Source organism: Bos mutus, chromosome 5 (genome assembly GCF_027580195.1).
Source record: "Bos mutus isolate GX-2022 chromosome 5, NWIPB_WYAK_1.1, whole genome shotgun sequence".
NCBI classification, from domain to species: Eukaryota; Metazoa; Chordata; class Mammalia; order Artiodactyla; family Bovidae; genus Bos; species Bos mutus.
Window position 1 is genome coordinate 105,298,490 of NC_091621.1, and position 27,589 is coordinate 105,326,078.

The following is a 27,589-nucleotide window of genomic DNA, read 5'->3' on the forward strand; positions in this document are numbered from 1 at the left end:
CTATGTCGCTAAGCAGAAGCCCATTGTAAGGAGACAGTCTTTATGCCTTTGCTGGCGATGGGCATTCGGGTTCTTCCCAGTCTCTGGTTTTTATGAATAGTATTGCTATTCATGTCTAAGTCTTTGTGTAGACATATGTTCTCATTTTTCTTGGATAAATACCTAGCAGTGAAATGGCTAGGTCGTATGGTGAGTGTATGTGTTACTTTATAAGAAACTGCCAAACTGTTCTCTCAAGTAAACGTACCGTTTTCATCCCACCAGCAAATGTGAGGACTCTAATCGCACTACATCCTTGTCAACACTTGCTATTGTCAGTGTTTTCAGTGCAGCGTGCTGGAATCTCGTTGTGGTTTTAATTTTATGTCTCTACGAGTAATGGTATTGAGAATCTGTTAGTCAGCTCTGGCTGCTATAATACAATATCATAGACTGGGCAGCTTCTAAAACCAGACAGTCAGGGCTCCCCTGGTGGTGCAGGGGATAAGAATGGGCCTGCCAGTGCAGGAGACATGGGTTCAGTCCCTGGCTCAGGAGAATCCCACATGCCATGGAGCGACAAAACCTGTGCACCGTACCACAACTTCCGCGCCCGGGAACCACAGCTACTGAGCCCACGTGCAGCAACTGCTGAAGCCTGCATGTCCTGGAGCCCGTGCTCCACAACGAGAGAAGTCAGTGTGCCGAGAAGCCTGCACGTCGCAAGGAGAGAGTGACCCCTGCTTGCTGCAGCGAGAGCAAGCCCACGCACAGCAACAAAGACCCAGAACAGCCAAAGATAACTAACCAAACAAATAACATTATTAAAAAAGAAAACAGCCAAAAAGCAGACTTTTATTTATCACAGTTCTGACACCTGGGAAATCGAAGATGGAGGTCCCCGGTGATTTGGTACATGGTGAGGGCCCCTCTTCCTGGTCTGCAGACGGCCACCTTCTTGCTATGTCCTCATATGGCAGAAACCAGTCTAATCTCTCTTTTCTTCTAAGGATGCTAATCCCATCATGGGGCCCCACCCTCATCCTAATTACCTGTGAGTTGGAGGGGAGCAGGTGGATGGGGTGGGGTGGATGTAGGACCACCCTGAGACTATCTCACACTCAGACACCGGTGCCAAGGGTTGTTGGTGTCAGTCACTCCCCACACAGAGCTCATCCTCTGAGCTCCACTCGCTGGTCAGGCAAAGAGGGCCTGGCCCATGCCGGCCCCCTGCCCCAAAGCCAAAGAAAGAAAGTGAAGTCGCTCAGTCATGTCCGACTCTTTGCCATCCCATGGACTGTAGCCTACCAGGCTCCTCCATCATGGGATTTTCTAGGCAAAAGTACTGGAGTGGGGTGCCATTGCCTTCTCCAGGGGATCTTCCTGACCCAGGGATAGAACCCAGGTCTCCTGCATTGTAGGCAGACACTTGACCGTCTGAGCCACCAGCCCCTCCCCAAATCCAAGGCTATCAAACAGTGACGACTTCAGACCTAGTGGGCTCTGTCCTTACAGAGACTCGGAGCTGGGAGGGCAGGGGAGGGGCCCAGGGCCAGCCGGATCCAGTCCCACTGACCTCACCCACCGACCCTCACTCCCGCTCACAGAGCATCCTCTAGGTTTGTTCCCATCAGCTGTCAGCTCCAGGAACCCCTGTTCCATCCTGTTACAGGGACTTCTGCTTCGAGAAACATAGACAGCAAGTGCCAGTCTCCCTGGAGAGAGCGACGCGGCAGCTCCCTGGGGACAGACAGGGAGCTGGTTCAACCTGCAAACCAGCCACGAGGAAATCTCTGTGACTTCTGGGTGAAACTCACCACCGTGGCTGTGGGGTGGGCCTGGGCCTCAGCTCCTCTGGCAAGTAACTGAACAGACTTTCCCGAGGGTCACAGGGCTAGTTCTGCAGCCACGTGGGTCTCCTGCCTCTGGAGGGTGATCCTGGGCCCGTCACCCCCACGTGAGAGGCAGGTGGACAGCAGTAGCTGAGTGTGGCAGGCGGGTTTCTGCCGTCGGGTCAGCACTGACACCTGAGGGCCCTCCTACTCCAGGGTCAGCCCCTCAGCCCCCCTGAAGGTCAGCGATGCCGGGCCCCTCGCAGCTGCCTGGCGGTGGCCCTGGAGACAAGCTCCTGAACCCCTCGCCTGCCTGCCCCACGGGGAGGGATCCTGCACTGGGGCTCAGCTCATATCCGTGCATATTTAAGGGGGACCTTCCCAGAACATCGGCAGGCTCCCCACATCCCTCCCAGAGATCCATTTGTTAAAATAAACCAGGCGAGATCAGAGGTCGGCTCAGAACGAAACCACGCGTAATTGGGTTCAAAGATATTCAGACGGATGGAAACAGGAGATGGGGGAGGGCGGGCAGGCCACAGACACACGGGACAAGAGTGGGAGGCCCAGGGCTGCACCATGAGGAGGCCCTCCGTGGCCCGGGCCCTCCAGCGGCACCCGGCAGCAGGCCGTGAGCAGCAGCTCTGGGGGGCTGTGAGGATTAATTTGGGGACCTCTGGGGCACCCCGTCCGTGCTTTCTTTCAGCTTGTGCTTGCGAAACAGGCTGTAGAGGACTCGCAGCGTGCTCTTGGCATCCTTGTTCACGATGTCTGCGGGTCGGGAGAGAGCAGGGCAGTGGTCAGATCCAGGAGGGGTGACCAACTGTCCAGGTTTGCCCTGGACCAAGGGGTTTCCTGGGACACGAACTCTCAGGGCTAAACCTGGCAGAACTCCTAGCACACCAGGACAGCTGGTCAAGTGAGCCCTGAGTTCCAGGACCCGTCACAGGGCACAGCCACTGCCTCCTCCCAGGCACCCTCTCGGGGGGCCCCCAACACAGCACCTCCTCCAGACCTCGGCTCTCTGGACAGTCCATCCCCAGGGACCTTGGTCCCCCATCTCTTCCCCTTAGGACTGTCCTCCACTAAGGTGGGTGGGAGCCGTGGGCACGGGGCCCCCTCATAGGAAAACTCAGCAAACACCAGGCAAGAGGCTGCACCCACACCCCGCCCCACTCAGGGGCCCTGGCACGAGGCTGCCTGCCCACGAGAGTCCTGCACTCACCTTCAGGGTTGACGGGGTAGCTGAGGAGGCCTTCTTCCTTCAGCAGCTCCAGGGCCAGGGTGACATTGTGCAGCTACAATGACAAAACCCCGTCGGATGTTGGCAAGATGATTCATCATGCAGCCAGGGGGCCACTTCTATGGGAAAAGGCAGTCCCCAAGGAAGGTACCCGGCCCAGGCATCAGGGAAGGCTTCCTGGTGGAGGTGACACCTGGGAGTGAGTCTTGCCAGGTGAGGAGACTTTAGCCAGGGAAGGAAGCATCCTGCCTTTTCTGATGCAGCCCCGGAGCCTGTGTGCAATCGAGACTCCCTCATAAATAGCTGAGTTCCATGGGTAGAGCATAGGTGAGGAGACTGAGGCTCAGAGTGGCCATGGGCCCATCTGAACTCACAAAACAGAAAGTGCTAGAGTCAGGTCTGTCTCCCTCTGACACCTGCAAAGCAGCTGGGGCTGGAGGAGCCTATCCCAGTCCCAAAGCCTGCTTCAACCAGGCCAGGCGGTTCCCGTGGCAACCTAGCCAGGAGCCCGGAGGCCCGGCTGGCAGAGCAGCAGGTAAGCAAAGCCCACCCGAGGGTGCCTAGCCTGCTCCCAGTCCCCTCCTAGTGGGTCTGGGCAGATCTGGGTTGGACATTTGTGCACCAGCCCCCAACAGGTCACAAGTCACAGGTCGGACAAGGCACGTGTCCTGCCCGGGCCTTGTCCCCTCTTCCGTACAAGGGGAATAGCACATCTCCCAGCGGCCTCTCCAAGCTGACGTGTGGACCAGTGTGATGGTGGACCCAGAACTGGAATCCTGAGGCAAGACATGAAGGTGGAATAACGAAGGCAGAGCCGAGGCCTCCCTGCAAGTTTCCGCCACCCCAGCTCCTACGAGGGCTGGGAAGTGGGCTGTGTGGGAGGCCAGGAGCCCCTGAAAGACTCTCTCAGAGAGCGAGAGGGGCAGGCCACAGTCCTGGTCCAAGGACACGGGGCAGGGGTGGGGAGCATCTTCAGCCCACCCCAAGGACTCCTGCTGCCTCCCAGGCAAGGGGCGGAGTCCTCCGTGACAGCTGGCTCCCCGGAGGCTGTGTGGGGACCACAGGGATCCAGTGAGCAGGGTCCTTCTCCACAGAGGAGAGTTGAAGGAGCATCAGATGGACAGAGCAGGGACTTCCCTGGTGGCCCAGTGGCTGAGACTCCGTGCTCCCAATGCAGGGGCAGGGGTTCGATCCCTGATCAGGGAACTAGACCCCACGCACCACAACTAAGAGTTTGCTTGATGCAACTAAGGATTCTTCATGCCGCAGCTAAGCCTACACAGCCTACACAAATAAATTATTTTTTAAAAATGGACAGAGTAGCAGAGCTGGATCCAAAATGCCGGGGAGAGGCTGGTGGCAGCTGGGTCACCAGCCCAGCAGGGCTGCCCCTCTAGAGCCCATCAGGAAGACCAAGGCTGTCACGGGTGCCAATGTTCCCCAACAGGCAGGTCACACCTCTGGGGAGGTGCAGACCAGAGGAAGCGAACCTCGGAGTGAGTGAATCAGCCCTCCACTGCCGTCCTGTCCCCGTGTCCCCAGGTCTTCCCCAGACTGGAGAATTCTGGAAAATAAGGGTTGTTACTGTTGCTATTGTTTTCCTTCTCATCAGGAACACCATTCACAAGATGCACAGAAGGTAAATACCAGAGTGAAGACAGGACACTGGGCTGGGCTCTCCCACCTCTCAGCCCAGCCTTTGGGCTCACTTCCAAGCCTGCATCCTCACAGGATGGTCCAGGGGACAGAAGGGAAAAGGGGTCTGGGACCAAATGGCTTTAGGAAACATTGGCTTCCATAAAGTCCTATGGAAACCCTCTGCTGCAGGACTTCTCAGTGCCTTGAATGTGTTACAATGTATCCTGAGCTTTTGGACTATGCAGGTTTCCCCAAGTGATTTCACCACAGGATCCATTTGTCACGGAGCAGCTCACGGGACCAGTTTCTCAGAAACACTTCATTCACTAACTTTAAATATTTATTGTTATTTGTTTATTTCTCTTAGTTGCGGCACGCAGAGTCTTAGATCTTCATTGCAGCACGTGGGTTCTTTCAGTTGCAGCCTGTATGACCTTTAGTTGCAGCAGGCAAAGTCTTAGTTGCGGCATGTGAGATCTTAGTTCCCTGACCAGGGATCAAACCCAGGACCTCTGCACTGGGAGCACAGAGTCTTAGCCACCAATCCACCAGGGAAGTCCCTAAAAAATATTCACTGATCATCTGCTATGCGCTGGCCATGCAACTGGGGCAAAACCAGACCTGCTGCCTGCCCTCGTGGAATTCGTGCTGAGTATCACTGCTGTCGACCCTAGAACAACGCTCGCTCAAGCTTCTTCGGGCCATGCTCCTCCACGATGCTCAGTCTGACCAGGAGTAGCTGCCCCAGGCTCCAGCCCCACCCCACCAGGCCTACCCAAAGCATTAGTCTTCTTGCATGCACAGTTTGAGATGATAAAAGGAAAACGACCATGTTCTGCAGAGCTGAGAGAAGCTCACAACCCAGGAGGGTGCATTCAAATCGTTCGAGAGAGCAGTCATTACACGTGGGAGGAAGCTGAAGGCTCCCAGCCCCGGAGTTTTCATTTCTGCAGAGCCAACGGTGGCCTCGCTCCTCCAACCCTACTCCGCTTCCAGCACCGAACAGCAACCTCACATCGACACCACTGGCATCGACACCAATGGCAAAGAAGGTCTGATAACGAGAAATTCAATTTCCAGAAGCCACACGACTGAGATAACAATTCCTCGGGTGTCCCACCTCCGGAAAGGGCCGCCGTTCCGCCCTTTCCAGTTGATGACCTCGTCAGCATTTTTGTTACTCATTCCTGCAGCTGAGGTTTCTTACAATAGCCCATAAAAGTGCATTCTTGGGGCCTGAGCTGAGAGGCTGCTTCTTTTCCCTCCGAAGAATGTGGCTCATCTTCAAAACGTGGTTCTGAAATCAGTGGAGTCAGCAGGCTGGCTGCACGCGGGGGCCTTGGAAGGCGGGACATTTGTCCCCAGCTTGTAACTGGGGATTAGGAGGTGAGCGAGATACGGGGCTCCAGCCTTGCCATCTGCTGAAGCTCCGACCTCCGAGTGACAAACAGGGGACCCCTGTGCTCCTTTGGGTCCCAGTTCTGAGCCCCTGGTTCCATGGGGGTCTGCATGAGACCCACCCCACTGGCTCCACGCTCTTAACCTTCCCTCACTGATCACACATGGGCATCCTGACTTCTGGACTAAAAGTCAGCACCACGGTCTCAGCCTCGCTCTGACTCACCTAAGCCCTTGCTCTGACCCTGAAACTCTGGGTGAACCTCGTTCTTGGTCTCACCCTGACTCCGTGTCCCATGGGGCTCACCCTGGCTCCCCAGGAAGGACATGAGGCTGTAGTTCCCACTTTGTAGATGGATGAGCCTGGTCGTCATTCTAACCTCAACGCTAACTGGCTTACTTGCCCTGTCTGAAGTCAGTTTCCCTGGAGAGAAACAGGAATGGGAATAGTTCCTATTCAGAGGCCCGATGCAGCAAGGAATTGGTAAGTTCATCCACGCTGCCCGTGGGCAAGCACCTCCCTGGCTGCAGTCTCGTGTCCTCTCGGCCCCGCACACGGCAGGGGCCTCTGCACGGAGGCCACAGGGCCTTCTCTGGCAAGAGGGTGAGGAGGAAGTGACAGCACCGCGGGTCTGAGCCTGCACCTCGTGTGTCCTGCTTCCTCTCTGGGTCCCCTGCCACTGCCATGAGAAAGCCATGCCACGCTCACTGCTGGTCCCAGGAGGAGGCGCAGAGCTGAACCGCCCCAGTGACCCCCACCCAGACGGCCTGGCACCCAGCCCATCCCAGGTGAGCGATGGAGCCTGGCCACGCCTAGAGCAGCCAAACCCAGACAACCTGCAGATCCACAAGAAGGAAGGTTTGCAGGTTTCAGCCCCTGGGTATTGGGTTGTTTGTTACACAGCGTTTCCACAGCAATAGGTGACTCACACAGGGGCCAGTGCAGGGGGAGAGTCCAGTAAGCGCTGACCGCTGTTTCTACAGCAGTGTCAAATACTGCACTGCTCCAGCCTGTTTGCTCTTCAGCCAATATCCCCGCTCTGGGGACTCTGAGCCCCAAATCACTCTTCCAGTCAAGAGCACCCCTGCCTCCTGAGAGGATGGAGATGAGACCCACAAAGATGGCCAAAAGAAGAACATGGGCTGAGGGTCAAGAGGTCAGCCCCAGTTCCAGCTGGGCAGCCCCGGGCATGTCCCACAGCCTCCGGGGCCTCAGTTTTCCCTTCTGTAAAATGGAAATACAACCCTGCCCTGCACTCCACCCCCCAGGAACGTGGAGTGAGAGAGAAACGGGGATAAGGGGTCTGGTGAGGCCAGACTCAGGTAAGAACTCTCTGCCAACATGAGAAAAGCTGTGGTTCAGGGGCCTAGCGGGTGCCCAGGAGCTCAGAGGGGATGAGGAGGTGGTCGAAGCCAACACCCAGCTAAGGGAGCCAGAGCAAAGCAGGAGGAAGGCGCGGCTGGGGGCACCCTGGCAAAGACCTGGAGATGGCAGAGGCCCAGGTGGCGTGCGGACCACAGGCGGGCAGTGAGGCTGTGGCTGGGAGGCAGGCCTGGAACATTCGACAGGGACCCTGGTAGGGGAAGGGGGTCAGGCTTGCAGCCAGAAGCAGGGTCAGATGGGGTTGCTGATATGTGGGAGCCAGGCAGAAACCAAGCTTGGAACTAGGTCAGGGCAACTGGGTCAGGGCCCAGGGCCCCCTCCCACCCCCCACTCCACCAGGGAAGGCCTTGAGATCTGAACCATCCTCAGGGCCACAGGTACATCAAAGGAATGGAAATCATTCCTTTTCCCAGAAATGCCCCAAGGCTGGCACTGGGAACTGGCACCCAGCCCTGCCTGGTGTCCCCTCTCTACAGAGGGAGAATGGAGTGCCCTCCTGCCCTGGGCTGCCTGCTGCTGAACCAGCCAGAGGGACCCTGGTGTGGACAGAGTCCAGAGAGGGCCACCTGGGGTCCTGGGCGGGCTGAGGGGACAAGGGACCACATGCCTTGGGTGCTTCCACCTTCATGATGCTCCAAACCCTTTTCTGTTATTTGTGTGGTCTGAGGGGCAGCAACCCACCCCAGTGTTCCTGCCTGGAGAATCCCATGGACAGAGGAGCCTGGCAGGCTGTTGTAGTCCATGGGGTTGCAAAGAGTCAGACACTTTGAGCGACTGAGCACAAAGGCCAGCAGGGCAGGGACTGTGAGCCCATTTTAGCCAAGAGGCCTGAGATACCAGCAGTGAGCTGGTGGTGGATTGAGGGCCAGAGCAGAGGCTTTGTCTCTCTGCCAAGTCTGCCAGGACACACAGCTCAGGACTGGAGTGAACCCTGCCCCCAGGGGCCTCGGTTTCCTCCTGTGGAGACTCATGAGCATCCCTTCCCTTCACCGGCAGGTGTCCCACATGGAGAGGACATTCCCAGCAGGGGAACAGACTGTGCAAAAGCCCAGAGGTGGGAGAGCTTGAGGAGCTCAAGGAATTGCAGAGACTCCACATGACAGGCCTGGGGGAGGGGGAGGGAGGAGCCCCATGTGGGCCCAGAAGCTGGGAGCAGTCAGGCTGATGCCCTGTCCCTTCCACCAGCATCAATCTCACCATTGTCCTTCCCCAGCTCGGGCATAGACACCCCATCCCACCCCCGCCTGGGCTAATGCAGCCATCTCCCAACCAGCCCCCCAGACTCCAGGGTCTACGTGGGAACTCCTGACTGCCACGAGGCCAGAACCCCTGCCACCTCTGATCCTTTGATGATGCTATTCCCTCCCCTGGGGTTCCCCAAGCCCTTCAGTCAACTTCAGGGGCCACCTCTCATGCAAGGCCTCTCCTGATTCCTGCAGATCGTACTAACCACATTTTCTTGCATTCAGGTTCCCCACCAGACCACCCACCATGAGCCAACACATTTCACTGCAGCCTGGAAGACCAGATATCACTGAGAGCACAGTGTTTATAGACTGAGGAGTCCTTGAAAGCAGGATCTGTGTTGGATCGTCTTTATGGCCATAGGGCCTGACACCAAGCAGGACCTCAGAAAATGAGGGATCAGGTGCATGGGTGCATGGGTGGGTGGACAGGTAGACGGATGGATGCTGGATGGATGGATAAGCGGATGGGTGGATGGATGATGTGTGGATGGATGGATGATTGACAAATGAATGAATGAATAGATGGATGGATGGATTACGTGTAGATGGGTGATAAATGGATGGGTGGATGGATGATGGTAGATGGATGGATGAGTGGATGGATGATAGATGGGTGGATGATGGATGGATGGAAGGATGGATAGATCAATGGGTAGGTGGATGGATGGGTCAGTGGGTGGGTGGATGGTGGATGGATGGATGAGTGGGTGGGTGGATGGATGATGGATGGATGGAAGGATGGATAGGTGAATGGGCAGGTGGATGGATGCATGGTGGATGGATGGATGGATGGATGATAGATGAATGGATAGGTGGATGGATGGGTGGGTGGGTGGGTGGATGGTGGATGGATGGATGAGTGGGTGGGTGGATGGATGATGTGTGGATGGATGATAGATGGATGGGTGGATGGATGAATGGATGGTAGATGGATAAGTGGATGGATGGATGGGTGGATGGATGATGGATGGATGGATGATAGATAAATGAATGGGTAGGTGGATGGATGAGTGGGTGGCTGGATGGATGGATAGGTAGATGAATGTATGGATGGATAAATGGGTAGATGAACTGGGTGGATGAGTGAATCAGCAAGTCAATGGACAGGTGTAAGAGTCTGCAGGTGAGATTGGTGGGTGGATGGGCAGACATATGGACAACCAAAGTTTCCTTCACCCTTTACTTTACCTGTAAGTGAATGAATGAAGACTGATCATGCCAGTTTCCTAGATCTGAGCACTCAGAGGAAGAGGTGGAAAGGAAAATCTTTGCAAAAACTTACCATTTCTGCAGGAGAGCTGGGAGTGAGATAGAATTCCTTCAAGTGCAGGAAGAAGCCTTCCAGCTGTCCAATCAGCAAGAGTAAGATGACGCCATCTGCAAACTACAAAGGAGGGGACTGAAGACAGGTCACCTGGAGGATCCCGCTCTGCCTGTTACAGGCTGTGTGACGATAGAGGTCACACAGCCTCTCTGGGCCTCGGGTTCCTTTTTGAGAAATAGGGATGACATCCTGGACCTTGCGGTGTTGTTGTAAACAGCAGCAGGTATAAAGCAGTTATTGGCTGCCTAGCACACAGCACATGCTTGATAAGATGAGCCATTTTTACATTTTCTGTGAAATAGCCTCAAATCATTTTTTAAACCACATACTGTTCCATGAGCTACAGAGGCTCAGGAGAAAACAGAGTTAAGTGTAAAACTATTCCATCAGGGAAAGGCAGAGAACATCACACCGGGCTCATTTTGCTGGCTGCTACATTCGTATTTGTCTGTTCTGTCTGTACGTTCAGAGATAAATCCATCACCCCGGCATCAGCGCATCATATGCTAATATAGTCCTATTCAATCTCTTCAAAGACACAAAACACAAGATTGAATATTGGAAGTAAGTCACCGCTAGAAGTCCTTAATGGAATTGCCTCGTAATAGGTCTGTTTCCATGCTGTTATTTTAGCCCCAAATCTTGCCTGCTAACGTGCCACTGAAACACCGGGGACTTTAATATCCCCCTTTATGCAACAGTCTCTAAATACCACTCTCACATGTGCCATTTGTCCCGCAAACACCTTTATTTTACCAAGTGAGACATAAAGATGAAACAGGCAGAATGTAAACCCAAGACATCATCTGTTCATACCCACATAAAACACAATAAAACCACAACTTTCCATTGTGCATCCACGGTGTGTCAGTGAAGTGAAAGTCGCTCAGCCGTGTCCAGCTCTTTGCGACCCCATGTACGGCACAGTCCATGGAATTCTCCAGGCCAGAATACTGGAGTGGGGAGCCTTTCCCTTCTCCAGGGGATCGTCCCAACCCAGGGATCGAACCCAGGTCTCCCACATTGCAGGTAGATTCTTTACCAGCTGAGCTACCAGGGAAGCCCAAGAATCCTGGAGTGGGTAGCCTATCCCTTCTCCAGTGGATCTTCCTGACCCAGGGGTGGAACTCAGGTCTCCCGCATTGCAGGCGGATTCTTTACCAAATGCCAGGTAATCCACAAAACGCCCGATGGTCTCCATCTCACTTGTTACTCACAGTTCTATGAGAGTGGGATCCTGCATGAGGTTCAGAGAAGTCCAGGTCCAAGGTCACACAGCTAAGGTGAAGGAGGTGTGCTCAAGCCCAGGGGCAACGTGGGCCCACCTGGCTTCAGAGTCTGCCACCTCTACCCTGCTGTGTCACCAGACCACGTCACACATGGGCTTCTCATGTGGCCACTGTGCAAGGTGCTGATGGCGCACAAACTGGCCTCAGCAGCCTGGTTCAAGTCCCAGGTCTACCACTTGGGCTTACCAGGTGGCGCTAGTGGTAAAGAACTCGCCTGCCACTGCAGGAGACATAAGAGACGGGTTCGATCCCTGGTCGGGAAGATCCCTTGGAGAAGGGAATGGCAACCCATTCCAGTATTCTTTGCCTGTGGAATCCCATGGACCAAGGAGCCTAGCGAGCTACAGTCCATGGGGTTACATAGAGTCAGACACGACTGAGTGACAAGCACCACTTAGTCACTGTGTGACCTTGGATAAGTTCATTAACCTCTCCATGGTTAATGTGCTTATCTGTAAAATGGGATAGTAGCAGTTCCCACCTAAGGAGGCTGTTGGGAGGAGTCAGTGAGCTGACACATGCAAAGGGCTTTGCTCACAGCACAGGGCAGGGCTTCATCGGATTTGGCTCCAGGCACAGGGCTATATAAACCCTGTTCCCCACTGGCTAATGACAGGCTGTGTCTGAGACATCAGCAGCTCCAGCTAAGCTCACCATTAGCCATTTGATGACCTCGCCACTGGTCCCCCCAGACCATGTTGTGTAAACAGAAGCCAGGTGGCCCGAATCCTGCACCATCATGTCCAGTTAATGCCCCCGGGGTCCAGCAGGCTCCACTGCTGCGCTGAGGGGCCTGGGCTGGCCATCAGCTTCCCTGCCCCCAACTGTGTTAAGGGAAATCAGAGGCATAAAGTTGTGGTGGGAGGCCACGGTCCACCACAGGAGGCTGGCAGCTCAAGATTCTACTCCTGCCCGGGACTGTTCAGCGTCATCAGCACTGTGGGCCAGGAGACTCGGGAGCCCTCGGACGCGGGGCTGTGCTGACACCCACGACCCCACCAGGCATACGTGTGTGCATGCTAAGTCTCTTCAGTCATGTCCGACTCTGCGATTCCAGGCTCCTCTGTCCATGGAATTCTCCAGGCAAGAATACTGGAGTGGGTGACCATGCTCTCCTGCAGGGGATCTTCCCGACCCAGGGATCGAACCCAGATCTCTTACATCTCCCGCACTTGCAGGCAGGTTCTTAAGCACTAGCACCACCAGGGAAGACGATGCAATTGGACAGGGGACCCTCGTGTGTTTTGAGTCATCGTATCGGATAGTCCAAGATTAGTTTGGGGGAAAACGAGCTGCAAGGCAGTTGTTTCACAATGCAAGTGATTAACAGCACACACAAACCCTGAGGTCCTCACTTCACGGGACCATTGTCCTGCCCCTGATTGGCTGAAGTCCTCACTTCACAGGACCATTGTCCTGCCCCTGATTGGCTGAGGTCCTCACTTCACAGGACCATTGTCCTGCTCCTGATTGGCTGAGGTCCTCACTTCACGGGACCATTGTCCTGCCCCTGATTGGCTGAGGTCCTCACTTCACGGGACCATTGTCCTGCCCCTGATTGGCTGAGGTCCTCACTTCACGGGACCATTGTCCTGCCCCTGATTGGCTGAAGTCCTCACTTCACAGGACCATTGTCCTGCCCCTGATTGGCTGAAGTCCTCACTTCACAGGACCATTGTCCTGCCCCTGATTGGCGATGCTGCCTCCATGCAACACCCCCATTGGAGAGGAGGACCCCAGGTTTCTGAGAGGTGACACCCTGGGTCGCACAGGGTGGGCCAGGCTCCCGGTGGGCCCTGCCGAACCCCCTCCCTGTGGCCCTTCCCGACCCCGGACCCCGCAGCCGCATCCCTACCTGAGTGTCTAGATTCTGCACGGACAGGCCCAGGCGGTCCAGCTCCTGGTTGACAAACTTCACGATGGCCTGTCCAGGGAAGAACCGAGGCCCCAGGCCCCCAGCTCAGGTTCGCGACCTTCCCACTCAGGGTCACAGAAAGCTTCTCCCCGCCCCGCCCCCACCCCCTCCCCGCCGCGTGGCACCCGGCACAGCAGCTGCAGAGTGAGGGCCAGATTCCTCCCGCTTTGCCCTACCCTCTCCCCCAGACCCAGGTCAGGTGGGCGGCGGGGGAGCGGGCGGCAGGAGGCGCTCTTGGAACTTTGATCTCTCTACCTCTTTGACAGCGTTCACCTTCTCTGGAGCCAGCTTAAATAATTCATCAAAGACGTCCTCTGCAGACAGATCCAATAAACACCTCATTACGATGCTATTATCTTTGTGCCAAACAGGGACTTCTTTTCCACCAAAGTTTCTCAGAAGAATCAGTCCAGAGAGAGATGTAGTTTTATCCCAAGTAAATTAGTAAGTAAGTGTTAGTTGCTCAGTCGTGTCTGACTCTATGACCCCATGGACTGTAGCCCACCAGGCTCCTCTGTCCATGGGGATTTTCCAGGCAAGAATACTGGAGTGAGTTGCCATGCCCTCCTCCAGGGAATCTTCCAATGCAGGGATCAAGCCCATGTCTCTTATGTCTCCTGCATTAGCAGGCAGGTTCTTTACCACTAGCGCCACTCAGAAAGCCCAGCTAGGCACACAATAGGTCTTAAATAAACAGTCATCATTTCTAGCGTGGACACCACCCCATCCCCTGGGAACTCGCCCTGCCTCCCCGCAGTTCCCTGCTCCACCCAGCAGTCCACAGGAGCTGCCATGGGTGGCTGAAAAGGGGCCAGCCCCAGACTGACTCCTGGCCCAGAGGTCTCCTCCCCAGCATCTGTGGAGTGGCAGAATAAGGGCATTCAGCCCTTGCAGAGAGGCTGAAATCCCCGCGGTGCACAGAAGGCCAGCGCCCTCAGCAGCTGAGTCAGGCCCACGGGAGCATCTTAGCAGCTCAGGCCCCTGGTCCAGACTCAGAGGCGCCAAGTCCTCAGACTCAGGCCCTTTCCCACCAACTGCATTTCTGCCATGAGCAGCTGACAGGCCTCCCTGGGGAGGCTGGTCCTCAAGGCACTGAACACCCAAACTGGGTAGAATTTACCTCTTGATTCTGCAGCCAGCCACTGTGTGACTCTGAACAAATCATTTCACCTCTCCATACCTCGGTTCCCTCATTAGTGAAGGGGGCATAAACAGCACCAGACCGCACTATGCAGGTTAAAATGCCCCATAAATGGACAAACACGGCAAAAATGCCACTGAGCCCCCCCAGACCTCTCGGCCTATGGTCAGTGAGACTGTGCCCCTGAAGGAGCCACTCCGATGACCCAGGCCAGAACACGATGGACACTCTAGACACGGTGTTAGGAAGCCTTGTTCCGTGTCCCTGCCCCTGGTCACTGTGTGACCCAGCCTCATGCAGCCCCCTAACAAACACTGCTCCCTGGGAAACCCCAGGTCCTCGGGCTGCCCATCCACCTGCCCACACACAGACATCTCACCAGACCAGCCTTCCTGGTACCTCCCTTCTCCCACTCAACCTTTCTCAGTCCTTGCTTTCAGAAGCCCCTCACAGGCCATATTGCCTCCTCTGCAGGTGAGTACCCGCTGTCTACACAGCTCTGTTCCAGCCGGGAAGGTTCAGGGAGGCAAAATCATATTAAGATGGATGGATGGATGGATGATGAATGGATGGGCTGGTGGATAGATGGATGGATGGGTGAATAGATGGATGGATGGATGGTTGGATGAGTGGATGGACAGATGAGTGGATGGATGCATAGATGGATGACCAACCGCCAGCTGGCCAGGTGGACTGACTAAGGAATAAATGAATGAAAGAAGGAATGGCTGAGTCAATCAGTCAATTGGTGAAGAACTCTGTCTCAAAAACAGCAGCCAAAGTAGTGAACAATCACTATTAAGCACTTTATTTGTGCTAAGCACATTCACAAAGTACCTTTTAACCCCTGCCACCAGCCTAACAGGTGGGTACCACTATTAACCCCATTTTATAGATGAGGAAACTGAGGCACAGACAAGTTCAGTCACTCGCCCAAGTTCACGTGGCTAATAAACGGGGGAATTGGCATTTGAACCCAGGTTTCCTGGCCCCAGAGCCCACACGCTGAACAACTCCACAGCTGTCACCACCGATGGGAATTAAAAATCTCTCTACCCATATAAGCAGCATCACGAGAAGGAACAGCCAAATCCACAGGCAGACAGACAGAAGGGAGGACAGAAAGACAAGAGGGCTGGAGACACACATGCTCGCATGCTAAGTTGCTTCAGTCGTGTCTCTTTGCGACTGATGGACTGTGGCCCGCCAGGCTCCTCTGTCCCTGGGATTCTTCAGGCTGAATACTGGAGTCGGTTGCCTCGCCCTCCTCCAGGGGATCTTCCCGACCCAGAGATCGAACCTGCATCTCTTACGTCGCGGACCACAAAGGAACTGTGAGCGCACCCAATCATCAACCAGTCATAATGCCATGCCTGTCTCAGCACATACCCAGCAGAAAAAGATTTCCCTAAATTAGGAAGGTACTCACTTGATGGCTGGTCCTTGTCTGCACTAAAGAGAAAAATGTAGGGGGTGGGGTGGGGAGAAAGCAAACACACGGTTAAAAAAAAAAACAACAACTTCAGAGACATAGTGTCTTCGTGTGACAAGACCTGGCAGAGGCGAGGCTGACAGAGAAACTTGCGAGCTCCCTTTTCCCGGCAGCTCCGTAAGCAGGCAGGGCCCTCGTGGGAAGCAAATGGCAGAGGTCCAAACCCCCCGCTGAGGCTCCCACACCTAGAAATGCCTGAATCGTGTAGTTTTTGTTGTGCTGTTTTTGTGTTGCTGTTTTAGCTGTGCTATGCTTGCTAAGTCGCTTCAGTCGTGTCTGACTCTTTGCGACCCCATGGACTGTAGCCCGCCAGGCTCCTCTGTTCACGGGATTCTCCAGGCAATAACACTGGAGTGGGTTGCCACGCCCTCCTCCAGGGGATCTTCCCCACCCAGGGATCGAACCTGTGTCTCCTGTGTTGGCCGGCAGGTTCTTTACCACCAGCACCGCCTGGGGGGCTGTTTTAGCTGTGGTGGGCATGTTACACGACGTGGTAAAAACGCCCAAGTCCTCACCTGAGAGCCAGCGCGTGTTTACCAATGAACACCCCTGGGTGTCACCACCCCCAACACGGCGCAGAACCTTCTAGCACCCCCAGCTGGTCCCCACCCCCTCCCACCCCACATAGGTCACTGCCGCTCAGAGGTGCCTGGCTGTGTTTTCATCTGGTCTGTTGTGTTTGCAATGAAACCGTGTGCACGCCCTCGTGTCTGGTTTCTTTCACCGCCTTTTTATTGTCACTAAGTGGTGGTTTTGCCTGGACTTTGTTGTTAAATGTTCCGCGCCGCCCCCCCCCACACACACCCTGAAAGCTCAGTTCTGCCTGCCTCGCCCCCCCACCACCACCCCCTATGCCCGGGAAGGTTGGGCTCTCCCAGGAGAGCCAGGTGGTCCCTCCGACTGCCCGTGACCCTGGCAGGAAGCTGGGCCGAGAGGGTTGGGGGAAGCAGCCTGAGACGAAGGCCCAGGGCTCTGCACGGAGGCTGCTGCCAGGTGGGGCACACGGCCCTGTGCCGCCTGGGACACAAGCCCAGGGCCAGGGGTGGACCCTCACGGAAGCGTCCGAGCTCAGCAGAGGCTGAGAAGCGTGGCTTTAGGGCTGCAAAGGGAGGAGGGGTGTGGCCACCATGACCACTGCTAACTGCACCGTCTCTTAAGTTCCCCAAACTCGTTCTCAGAGCCTAAAGCTTTGGCATAGACGGGTCAAGACGGATGATGTGGAAGGCATCTAGCCTCATCGAGTGGGAGGGGAACAGGCCTTCTTCCTGGGGTGTCACTGGGAAGGCAGATGTGCCAGGCCTCACTGACAGGACGGGCCAACAGACGTCTGCTCCCTCCACCCTGGCCATGCCCGGCCCACACACCTCCGCCACAGACATTACCTGCCATTAGCTTGCAGGGGTTCAAGCCCGTCCCCCTAGCCTGGCCCCCGTGGACACCCAGGAGCTGTAGACCCAGAAGGACCTCAGGGCTGGGGGCACAAAAGAGGGGAAGGTCCCTTTACATGCATCATCTATAACCCTCACGACAGCCCCAACAAGTAGGAAAGGGGGGTCCTGCTTTATCAAAGGCATGAAGAAGCTCGGAGAAGGGGAGTGACTTGCACAAGGACGCAGAGCTCACACCAGGCTGAGCTGCGACCTCAGCCCAGGCAGGGCTGGCTGCCCAGTCTGCGAGCAGGAGAGAACTGAACTCGCGCAGCTGGGCCTCTGAGAGTTAAATGGGCGAAGGGAGCTGAAACAGCCCAGTGCCCTGCACACAGTAGGCCTTCAGGAAGAGTTAGACAAGAAAGGAGAACCCACAGCTTTCCTGGAAGAAACCCACTCTCAGGCCAACCCAGAAAGACCTTTGGACCAGATGGGGTGGGCGGTGAAAAGGGGAAGCCAGGCAGCGGCCTGTGGCAGGGTCTGGGGAAATGTGGGCCTGCGGGCAGAGCGGGGCCCCTCTGCAGCTCTGGCGGCTTTGCAAGGATGAGAGACATTCTACCCGGACCAGGCGGAGATTCTACAATTCACAGAGCGGAACCTGCGGCCCAAACCCAGGGGCCTGCTGCAGGGCCAGCCCCCCACCCTTCCCACCCCTGGAACCTGGACAGGTGTCCCAAAGTGTGAGCCCACGGGTGGCAGGGGGACCCTTGGCTGAGGTCAGTTACAATCTCCACCACAGGGGAGTCCAGGAATGCAAAATGGCCAGGTCTCCCTGGAGAGAGATGCAGCTGGGGGGTGTTGGAAGGCTCGAGGGGAGAGACACAGGGTACATGCATGGCTTCCTTTACCACCCAGGCTGTTGGGAGTTTTGGCCACAGGCCAGCTGGCCCCACGCCACTGAGACCCTTCTAAAGGCTCACCCAGCCTGCAGTTCAGAGGCGCCTAACAGCAGCCCCCCTTCTCCCTGGACCCCAGGACCCTGTGGTTGCCTTGTTGCAGAGCCCACATGCACAGCCCTGACCCTGATGTGTTTCCAACCCTGCCATGAAGCGCGTGCAGTGAAGGTGGGTATAGGCGGCTCTGCCGGCCAGGACTCCTCGGGCCGGCAGAGTGAGGGCCCTGCCCAAGAAGGTCAGGCAGGTCTGCCCCTGCCCCGGGGCCCACTGCCCACTCCAGAGAAAGCCCAGCGCCCCCGCCCTGCCTCACCCGCACTCAGTGAGCTGCTCCACCGATTTCTCCGACTTTAGGCCACTCTTGGTGCGCTGGGAGAGAGAACGGGGGACAGAATGGAGTAGCCACAGAAAATTCTAGGGCCCATGACTGCCGCCAGAGGAGACTGGAGGGCCCAAAGCTGCCCAGAGGGACTTAGTTCACCCTGCCGCATCTGCTCCTCAAGGCGGCCTCCCTCCTGGGCAGCCCTTGTGGGACCAGCTTAACTGTCTTTCTTCCCACGGGCCCTGAGCCCCACAAAGAGGGGGGACTGTGTCTGCCTCGGTGCCCAGGTATCCCCAAAGTCCACTCAGTGTCTGGCTCACAGGGCGTCAATGGACATGTGTTTACCTGATAACATATAAGTGACTGGCTGGGTGAAAAAATGAGTGGGTGGATGAATGAATGGGTGAATGGGAAGGTTAATGAATGAGTGGGTGGGTGAGTGGATGACTGAATGGATGAGTAGGTGGGTGAATGAATGGATGAGTGGGTGGGTGGATCAGTGGGTGGGTGAGTGGATAAATGAATGGATGAGTGGGTAGGTGAATGAATGGATGAGTGAGTGGGTGGGTGAATGAATGAATAGGTGAATGCATGAAGGAATGAAGTCACCTCTGATTTACATATAGCCATAGAATTCGTTAGTGGTTTTGAAAAAGTCAGGATGCATTCTCATGAGTTTGGCTGGACTTGGCATATTCTGCCTTCTGGGATGAGGGAAGCTGGCTGCTCCCCAGGCGCCCAGGAGGTGGGGGTGGGGAGAGCGGGGAGCAGGCATGGGGGGCCCTGTTGGTGGTACTCAGGGTCTGTCTGAGAGAGAAGGCACAGACTCCTGGGCCGTCAGCTACAGCACAAGTCCATGTGCTGGAGAGGGAGTGCTCGGTAGATGCTGGAACCAAAAAGGTCCCTGGGGCCCCTCTCACACCCATGCATTGGGAGACGAGGCCATCACAGCGGGAGGGAGCGGCGGTGGCCCAGGGTGTGAAGGCTCCAGAGGGCCGTGAACAGATGGTCACTTATGGCCCACGTGGTAGCCATCAGTCAGGACCTTCAGGACACCCCAGGCAGGTGTCATCTGCTGAGTAAGTGGGGCTGACCAGTCCACAGACCTCGTCGTGGCCCAGCTTGGACTCTGCATCTCCTGCCCACAGCTTCGGCCCAGCTCCCCCCACCATCCTGGTGGGACCTGGTGTTTCTCCTGGCTCCCTGGAACTCACCCTGGTTCAGCCCCCGCCCTGTGCAGTACCCACCCCCTGGTCCAGAGTGTGGTGACGCAGCCCCGAGATGCCCAACCTGCAGGCAGGCATCCTCCGGGGCCTGCCCTTACCTCCATGGTGATCACCTCCACCTGCACGTTGGTCGGGAGGGGCAGGTCGGGCTGGAAGCGCTTGGCCAGGGCCACGAGGAGATGCAGGGTGGCCAGCAGGTCCTTGTTGAAGATACCTGGGAGGAGATGGGGCATGAAGTCAGAGCTCCCGGGATACCCAAACCTGGGGCCACGCGGTAGGCTCCTTATTGTCACAACCACCCTCTGCAGCCCGAGGAGCTCGGTGTCCAGTCATCAGGGGAGCAGAGGTCTGGAAATCTACATTCAGAACCTAAAAATAATCTCACTTTGCTCCAGTCATCCTTTCTGCAAATACAGCCCAAGGGCACGAGCCATGTGTGGAGGGAACTTTCACACACAGATGTTCACTGCAGTGCTGTTTAAACAACTGAATGTCCTACGGCAAGGCCCTGGCTTAACAAATTGTTAGATCTGAGCTGAACGTGACCTGATTTAGGGGCTTTCCTGGTGACTCAGACAGTAAAGAATCCACCTGCCATGCAGGAGACCTGGGTTCGATCTCTGAGTCAGGAAGATCCCCTGGAGAAGGCAAGAGCAACTCAGTTCAGTATTCTTGCTGGAGAAGTCCATGAACAGAGGGGCCTGGTGGGCCTGACAACCTGACTTGGGGCCAACATTACAAGCATCAGTTATTGAATGTGAGACTTGAAACGCAGTGGCGAGAATACCGACGGGGGCCTAACACAAACTGACATGGATTATACTGAACGTCCTGCGATAAAGCATGATGGGAAAGAACACTTAAAGAGGACGCACACACGTGTAACTGAGTCACTTTCCGGTACAGCAGAGATTAACAGTGTCATAACCAACCATACTTTAAAAAAGGAAAAAAAGGGGGTTGAAAACTGTTACCACCTCACCTTTCATACTGTTTCCTACACCTACTTCTGCTTTACTGACCACGCCACAGCCTCTGACTGCGTGGATCACAACCAACTGTGGGAAATTCTGAAAGAGATGGGAATACCAGACCACCTGACCTGCCTCCTGAGAAACCTGTATGCAGGTCAGGAAGCAACAGTTAGAACTGGACATGGAACAACAGACTGGTTCCAAATAGGAAAAGGAGTACGTCAAGGCCATATATTGTCACCCTGCTTATTTAACTTCCATGCAGAGTATATCATGCAAAATGCTGGGCTGGAAGAAGCACAAGCTGGAATCAAGATTGCCGGGAGAAATATCAATAACCTCAGATATGCAGACGACACCACCCTTATGGCAGAAAGTGAAGAGGAACTAAAAAGCCTCTTGATGAAAGTGAAAGAGGAGAGTGAAAAAGTTGGCTTAAAACTCAACATTCAGAAAACGAAGATCATGGCATCTGGTCCCATCACTTCATGGGAAATAGATGGGGAAACAGTGGAAACAGTGTCAGACTTTATTTCTGGGGGCTCCAAAATCACTGCAGATGGTGACTTAAGTCATGAAATTAAAAGATGCTTGCTCCTTGGAAGAAAAGTTATGACCAACCTAGACAGCATATTAAAAAGCAGAGACATTACTTTGCCAACAAAGGGCCGTCTAGTCAAGGCTATGGTTTTTCCAGTGGTCATGTACGGATGTGAGAGTTGGACCATAAGGAAAGCTGAGCACCGAGGAATTGATACTTTTGAACTGTGGTGTCGGAGAAGACTCTTGAGAGTCCCTTGGACAGCAAGGAGATCCAACCAGTCCATCATAAAGGAGATCAGTCCTGAAGATTCATTGGAAGGACTGATGCTGAAGCTGAACTTCAATACTTTGATCACCTAATGCAAAGAACTGACTCATTGGAAAAGACCCTGATGCTGGGAAAGATTGAAGGCAGGAGGACAAGGGGATGACAGAGGATGAGAAGGTTGGATGGCATCACCAACTTAATGGACATGAGTTTGAATAAACTCTGGGAGTTGGTGATGGACAGGGAGGCCTGGCGTGCTGCAGTCCATGGGGTCACAAAGAGTCGGACACAACTGAGTGACTGAACTGAACTGACCACCTCACCACCCAACCTTGGTCAGGCTATTTCAACTCCTTCCAGTCTCAGTTTTCTCATCTGGAAAATGGGCAGGATGCAGAGGTTGGAATGGCAGGAAATCCTACCAAGTGGCTAACTGGGTGGGACCTTGCACAGTCGTTTCTTACAAGCAGGCACTGCAGATGCAACTTAGATAAGTTAATGAAGCAGGTGGGCAGCACCCATCCAACAAGGCAGCTCAGCTCATGTGCGGTGCTTGGGAGTCAGGGAGCCACGGCAGCCTTATGGAGAAGGCTGCCTCTATCATCCTCGTGTGGGACTTCGAGGCAACCCCGCCCCCCGGGGAAGGGCGCTGTAATTCTGCCTCCTTGCCTGCCCGCCCCCAGCCCTTTCCACACCAGCCCCACGCACTCTCCATGCTCCACTTGGCCTGTGGCTCCTCCAGCTGCAGGCTCTGGTCCACAGACTCCAGGACCGCTGCGAGCTTGCGCCTCTGGCTGGCCGCGGTTAAGGCAATCTCCTCCACGTCCAGCTTGAGTCCGCTCAGCTTCTCTGAGGACCAGAGAAAGAGGGGTGGGACGGAGGGAAAGGGTGGGAAAGGCTGGGGGAGGGCAGGCAGATGGGGCTCCTGCCAGGGGATCCACAGCCAGTCCGCTTCCTCTAGGCAGTCACGGCACATGCTGGTTGCGGGCTAGGCAAGCCCTGCTCTCTGGAGACACCACCAGCCCACTCCACCTTGTCCAAGACCCTGTGCCCCACCCCCTTAGCCTCCCACACAGTGACCCCCGGTCCTCATCCCTGCGGGGCAGTGTGGTCTAGTGGTTAAAGCCAAGACCCCTGGCTCCTTCCCACCACCCACACCGCTCTCTTCATGGTGAGACCTTGGACAAGCTACCAGGCCTTTCGGAGCTCAGTTTCCTCATCTGTAAAGTGGGGATGATCACAGAACAGCTGTGCTGAGGGTTAACAGCACCTGCTCCATGGAGAGAGCTCAGGAAGCCGTGGCCAGCAGGCCTGTCCTGCAGCCGTCTGCCAAGGGCTCTGCAGAGGGCAACAAGTGAGCCCCAGGCTGGCCCACTCTGCCCCCCAGGACTTTCCGGGGTTGAAAGCAGAAACTTACGGAAAAGGTGGTGCAGGATGAGCCCGTCGAAAATGTCCTCCTCCAGGCTGCGGACCACAATGTGCTCTGGGAGGAGCTCGGCGTTGATCCATTCCATCAGCACCTGCGGCCCCGAGGGACAGCTGACGGGGGCCACTCCCCACCCGGCCTCTTGCCGGGCTCAGCTCTGCCCTCCTCCCGCCAGTCAACTCCTCCTCGTCCTTCAAGGCCAGGTCAAACATCGCCTCCTCTGGGAAGCCTGCTCTGACCTCCCAGGCTGTTAGGGGTCTGCTCTGGGCTCCAGCAGACCTGAGCACTTCGGGCTTTTTTTTTATCCTGCGTAAGGTTTTGATAATACAGGGGTTTTAAAATCCTCTGAGGGGCGGTCAGAGGTGGTGCAGGTCAGGAGGTCTCCCTGGAGGAGGTAACAGAAACACCCCGCTGGAGACTAGAGAAATACTGCAAGGAAACTGGAAGCCCCCAGCCTGTGCGCAGCTCACAGCTGAGAACTGGGCGGTGGCTGTGTGTTCCCGCCCCGGCAGCTGAGCCAGAGAAGGAGCGCGAGAGCTGGGGTCTATGACCTGGGTCCAAGCCCGGCTCCGTCGCTGGCCACCGTGTGTCCCCCATGGGTCAGGCCACTCCTGAGGCTCTGCTCCCTGGGACGCAGGTGACAGCTCACCTCTCTCAACCACCAGGAGCCTTGCTGGGATCACGCACAGAAAGGCACACCGTTGGTGCTCAAGCAAGATCCCTTCTGCAGCCACTCAACAGGCCTCCCGGGAGCCTGTGGGGTTGCCACCCACCAGCTTGAGGTTGGGGAGGGGGTGGCCCACGGTCCCCACCCCAAGAAGGTAGGAAGACTCCTCCAGAGAAAGATGGTCAGAGAAGGTTGCCGCACCTTTTGCAATTCTTCAAATTTGGGGTTATTCCGGGAAGTGGGGGGAAGGAACTTCCTCTTCTCTCCTGGAAACAGAGTGGGGCATGACACATGGATGGGGGCCTGAAGGTCAGCCCTGGAGCCAGCGTCTCGACCAAGAGGGGAGACTGGTCCTACAACTTCACACGCACACACACACACACACAAAGGCACACACATGTGCAGAAGGGCACTCAGACACACAGGCACACAAGTGCATTCACACACACACGTAGATACACAGTCACACATATGTACACATGCCATCACACACACACACGCCCTGACCACCAAACATCCCCAGAGACCTGGGCTTCCCAGACACGCCTCGTCCTCTGCACCCACTTCCTTAATCCAAGCGGTTCCTGCCTCCCCCAGGACACTCTTCCCCCTCACTTCTCTCATGAACACCAGCCCATCTTCAGACACCACAATATTCAAATTTGGGGAACATACGTAAACTCGAAAACTATTTCTTGTCTATCTGAAATTCACATTTAACTGGATATCCTGCATTTTATCTGACCCTCTTTCCACATACATAAGAAGGGGTCACAGACCAGTTAAGCCCAGATCCCTGGGCTCCAAGGGGCCGAGGCAGCGTTCAACCACGACTGCCAGGCTCCCTGGTGTGGGCAGGGCATTGAGGGCACCTGCTTCTCCACTGAGCCCCAAGACCTGGGTCAGCATCTCCTCTACGTTGAAGAACCATGGAACCCACAAATGGCAGGGCCCAGGCGGACCACTGAGGTCATCCAGTCTCAGTGGATGTGGGAGACACTGAGTCACCCCGGGGCTGGCTTTGCGCGCATCCACAGGACAGGACGCATCGCCTCTGTGTTCACGTCGCCCAGCTGGAGTCTTGCAGACATGCTGAAGACCTCTGAGTCCCACCCGGCCCGTGTATTCCTCACAGGAGGACAGGCTCCGGCAAAGGCCTGGTGGCAGGGGTGGGGCGGGGGTGGCGGTGCCTGAATGGCCGTGGCCCCTTCCTGGAGCATCCTTCCTGCCACTCTGAATCCCGCCATGTTCCAGCTCTGCCTGCCAGAATTGTATTTCCAGACCGACTATAAAACCAAAAATAAACACTTTTCCAAATCACGAAGCCCTGCCACCCTAACAGCAATTTTCCTCCTGATGCTTTCCAACCTGAAACCACTTATAAACCGAGAATGCCAGACAGTTAATGAAGTCAGCCCTGCGGCGCCGGGCTTGCGGCTCTGCAATGTCACCCTCTGTGCCTGCTTCCTCGTCTGTAAAAAGGAGGTGAGCGCGCCCACGATTACCACTCTTCAGAGTAACAGGTGAGATGCTGCATTTAAGACGAGCTCAGCTCAGCCCCCGCACAGAGGGGACCACATAGCAGTCAGCATCCTCAACACTGTCCCTGTTAACCTGGAGAAGCGGGGTTATGCGGGATCTGGGGATAACTCAGTGGAAGGTTCCAGAAGCAGGGGAGTCAAGTATAAAGCAGAAGGTAGAGGCAGGGGCTGGACAGAACTGGGTGTTCAGCGGACCACCTGGCAGCCAAGGCAGGGCCTGATACGGCCCGGGGGGCGTCTCAGGATGCCGGCCCTGCCGCTCTGCCCCACCTGGCCCGCACCTTGTGAGAGCTCTTCCTCGGCCGGTGGGTCCTCCTTCCCAGGGAGATGCAGCAGGTTGTAGAGGGACTCTGGCTCCATCGCTGCCTTGCTGGCCCTGGGGAGGCAGGGAACCAAGGACGTCACCCCCGAGTCACCCTAAACTCGAGGTCTGCTGTTTCCTCTAGACACCAGGAGGTACGGGGAGAGGCCGGGAGCTGGATGTGGGTGGACAAGTCACCGCACTTCCCAGGCAAGGGGCCAGGGTGCCTGCTGAGAGGGTCGCTGGGAGCCAGTGCTTGCGGGACGGCCCACAGAAACAGGCGGCGGCCGAGGTCAGAGCCTGTGTAGAGGCTTGGCGGGGAGAAGGGGTCCTCCTCGGTCGGGTGCGGAGCCGCCAGCCCACAGCCCCTCCTGCAGCACACAGGAACCTCCACCCACCCACCCTTACCCGGGCAGTAGGACCAAGGGGGCAATCCCCTGCTCAGAGCTTCTTGGATCCAGAAAACCCTCTGGATGACCTCAGGGGGCAAATCTCCTGGAGGGCCAGGGGCGGCAGTGTGGCGGTGATCATGTGACAGGTGATGTCTGCAGACCAGGAGTTCCTACCGGGGCCGCGGTGGGGGACAGGCCTGTCCTCTCTGGGCCCTGAGCCTGAGTCAGGGAGCACAGAGCAGCCCCCCAGCCTCTGGGTGAGTGGACATGGGACTGGGGTGCAGGATGGGCTCTCGGGGGTGTGGGCTGGTCCTGCCTGGCTCAAGTTCTGAGCGAGCGTCTCCACAGTGGGGCTTGTCATCCTGGCCTGTCAAGGGAGCTCAGGGGTCTCTCTGCTCACCGGGAAGGGCCAGAGTTTTCAGAGCCGGCCCTCCTCATCCTCGCTGCGGGGAGGGTGCCCGGCAGAGTCAGAGCCTCCTTCCTGCTCCCCTGGACTCACTTCCTCTCCTGCCGGGTGCGGCCCCGCCCACCACTTCCGCTCTGGCCCCCGGGCCTCCCATAGCGCTTTCAGCCCCAAACAAGACATCTGGGGCCGGGGGCCTCCTGCAACAGAAGCTGGTGGTCAGCTCCAGCCCCCGGGGAGGCCTGGCTGGAGTAGCAGGGCCCAGAGCTGCCGTAAGATGGAGGCACTCACAAGATGCTGTGACACGGGCAGCCAGCCTGGGCACTGTCTGCGGCTCCGTCCTGCCCTAAATCGTGGGGGTGTGGAGAGCACAGCCACTGGGCCGACTCCATCCCCCCGAATTCCCAAGCCTCCTTTTGGACGGGGTTCTGTTCAAAGGACAGGGCCAGAGGAGAGGCGGGAACTAGGCCTGGGGGAGGGGGAGAGGTCAGGAGATTGGGTTCCTGGTGGGCTCCTCCTCCTGTGTGACTTTGGGCAAACAACCTCCCCTCTCTGTTCCTGATGCTCCTTTACCGGGAGGGGCTGAACCTGATGGGCGCCAAAGGCAGCAAGTTTCCACAGAGCTGGGAGCTCCCTCCAGCCCTCAGCAGCCCTAGGGGCTGTCCCTTGTCAGACCTGGGCCTCCCTTTCTTCATTGGAAGACTTGGGGTGGCTGGTCTCCTTGGCTGAAGGTTAGGGGAGATGACAGGCTGGAAAGGGAAACTTTCCCTGGCTACACGAGAGCTGGGAGGGTGCCCTTCTGTCTGCCCGGGACTCTGGGCTGGGGGAGTGGCCGCCTCCAAGCCTAAGAGGCAGGGGGACCAGCTGGGCGCAGGGAGTGCTCCGCCCCGCATCGTCCCTGTGGGACCTCGGCTAAGACCGGGTTCTCCCGGCCTCGTTTCCACGAGGCCTCCCAGAGCCTCCCTCTCTGTGTGCTTGAGCTCAGGCTCAGAACCGAGGACTCACCTGGCTGCTTCCTCCATGCAGGGAAGTGCAGGCCACGGAGCTCAAGCGCTGGTGGTCCCTGGGTTCCAAAGCAAAGCCAGTTCCGGTGCCCTAGGTCGGCAGGGGCCGCCCGGGAGGCAGGGGCAAGCGGCTCACTTCCTCCGGGGCCTGTGGCTTCTGCAAAGCCATCCAGGCTGCGTCTGCAGGGCGCTTCCTCCTGGCGGGGCTGTAGAACCTGGTGCTCTGAAAGCCACCGCAAGCCCCTCCGGAAGGCTCTGCCCCTGGGCGTATGGGCCCACCCACACCTCCACGCTCCCCAGACGCCTCGCAGGCAGCTCAG

The 27,589-nt window shown here is 56.5% G+C and overlaps 1 protein-coding gene across 2 annotated transcripts; it reads right to left on the minus strand.

Moving 5' to 3' along the window:
* Nucleotides 1–818: 818 nt before the first annotated feature.
* Nucleotides 819–27,589, minus strand: PARVG (parvin gamma). Of its 2 annotated transcripts, none has more exons than XM_070371467.1 (13): nt 26,263–26,341; nt 25,451–25,545; nt 23,830–23,894; nt 22,953–23,055; nt 22,244–22,384; nt 19,849–19,964; nt 18,516–18,571; nt 15,820–15,842; nt 13,505–13,563; nt 13,190–13,258; nt 10,004–10,105; nt 3,037–3,109; nt 819–2,582 (listed from the first exon to the last, which is right to left on the minus strand). In XM_070371467.1, the coding sequence occupies exons 1-13, from the start codon at nt 26,298–26,300 to the stop codon at nt 2,473–2,475; spliced, it is 1,050 nt and encodes a 349-aa protein (XP_070227568.1). In that variant the 5' UTR covers nt 26,301–26,341; the 3' UTR covers nt 819–2,472. The 2 variants fall into 2 exon arrangements, with proteins under 2 accessions (XP_070227568.1, XP_005907484.1); XM_005907422.3 differs by lacking the exon at nt 26,263–26,341 and adding an exon at nt 27,271–27,589 and having other exon boundaries at nt 821–2,582.

Coding starts and splice junctions, on each gene's coding strand:
- PARVG (XM_070371467.1), bottom strand. CDS start 26,300: ATGAGGAGGGCCGGCTCTGAAAACTCTGGCCCTTCCCG. Junction 15,843..18,515: donor GAGCAGCTCACTGAGTGCGG/GTGAGGCAGGGC, acceptor TTTTCTCTTTAG/TGCAGACAAGGACCAGCCAT. Junction 2,583..3,036: donor CTACCCCGTCAACCCTGAAG/GTGAGTGCAGGA, acceptor CCCGACCCGCAG/ACATCGTGAACAAGGATGCC.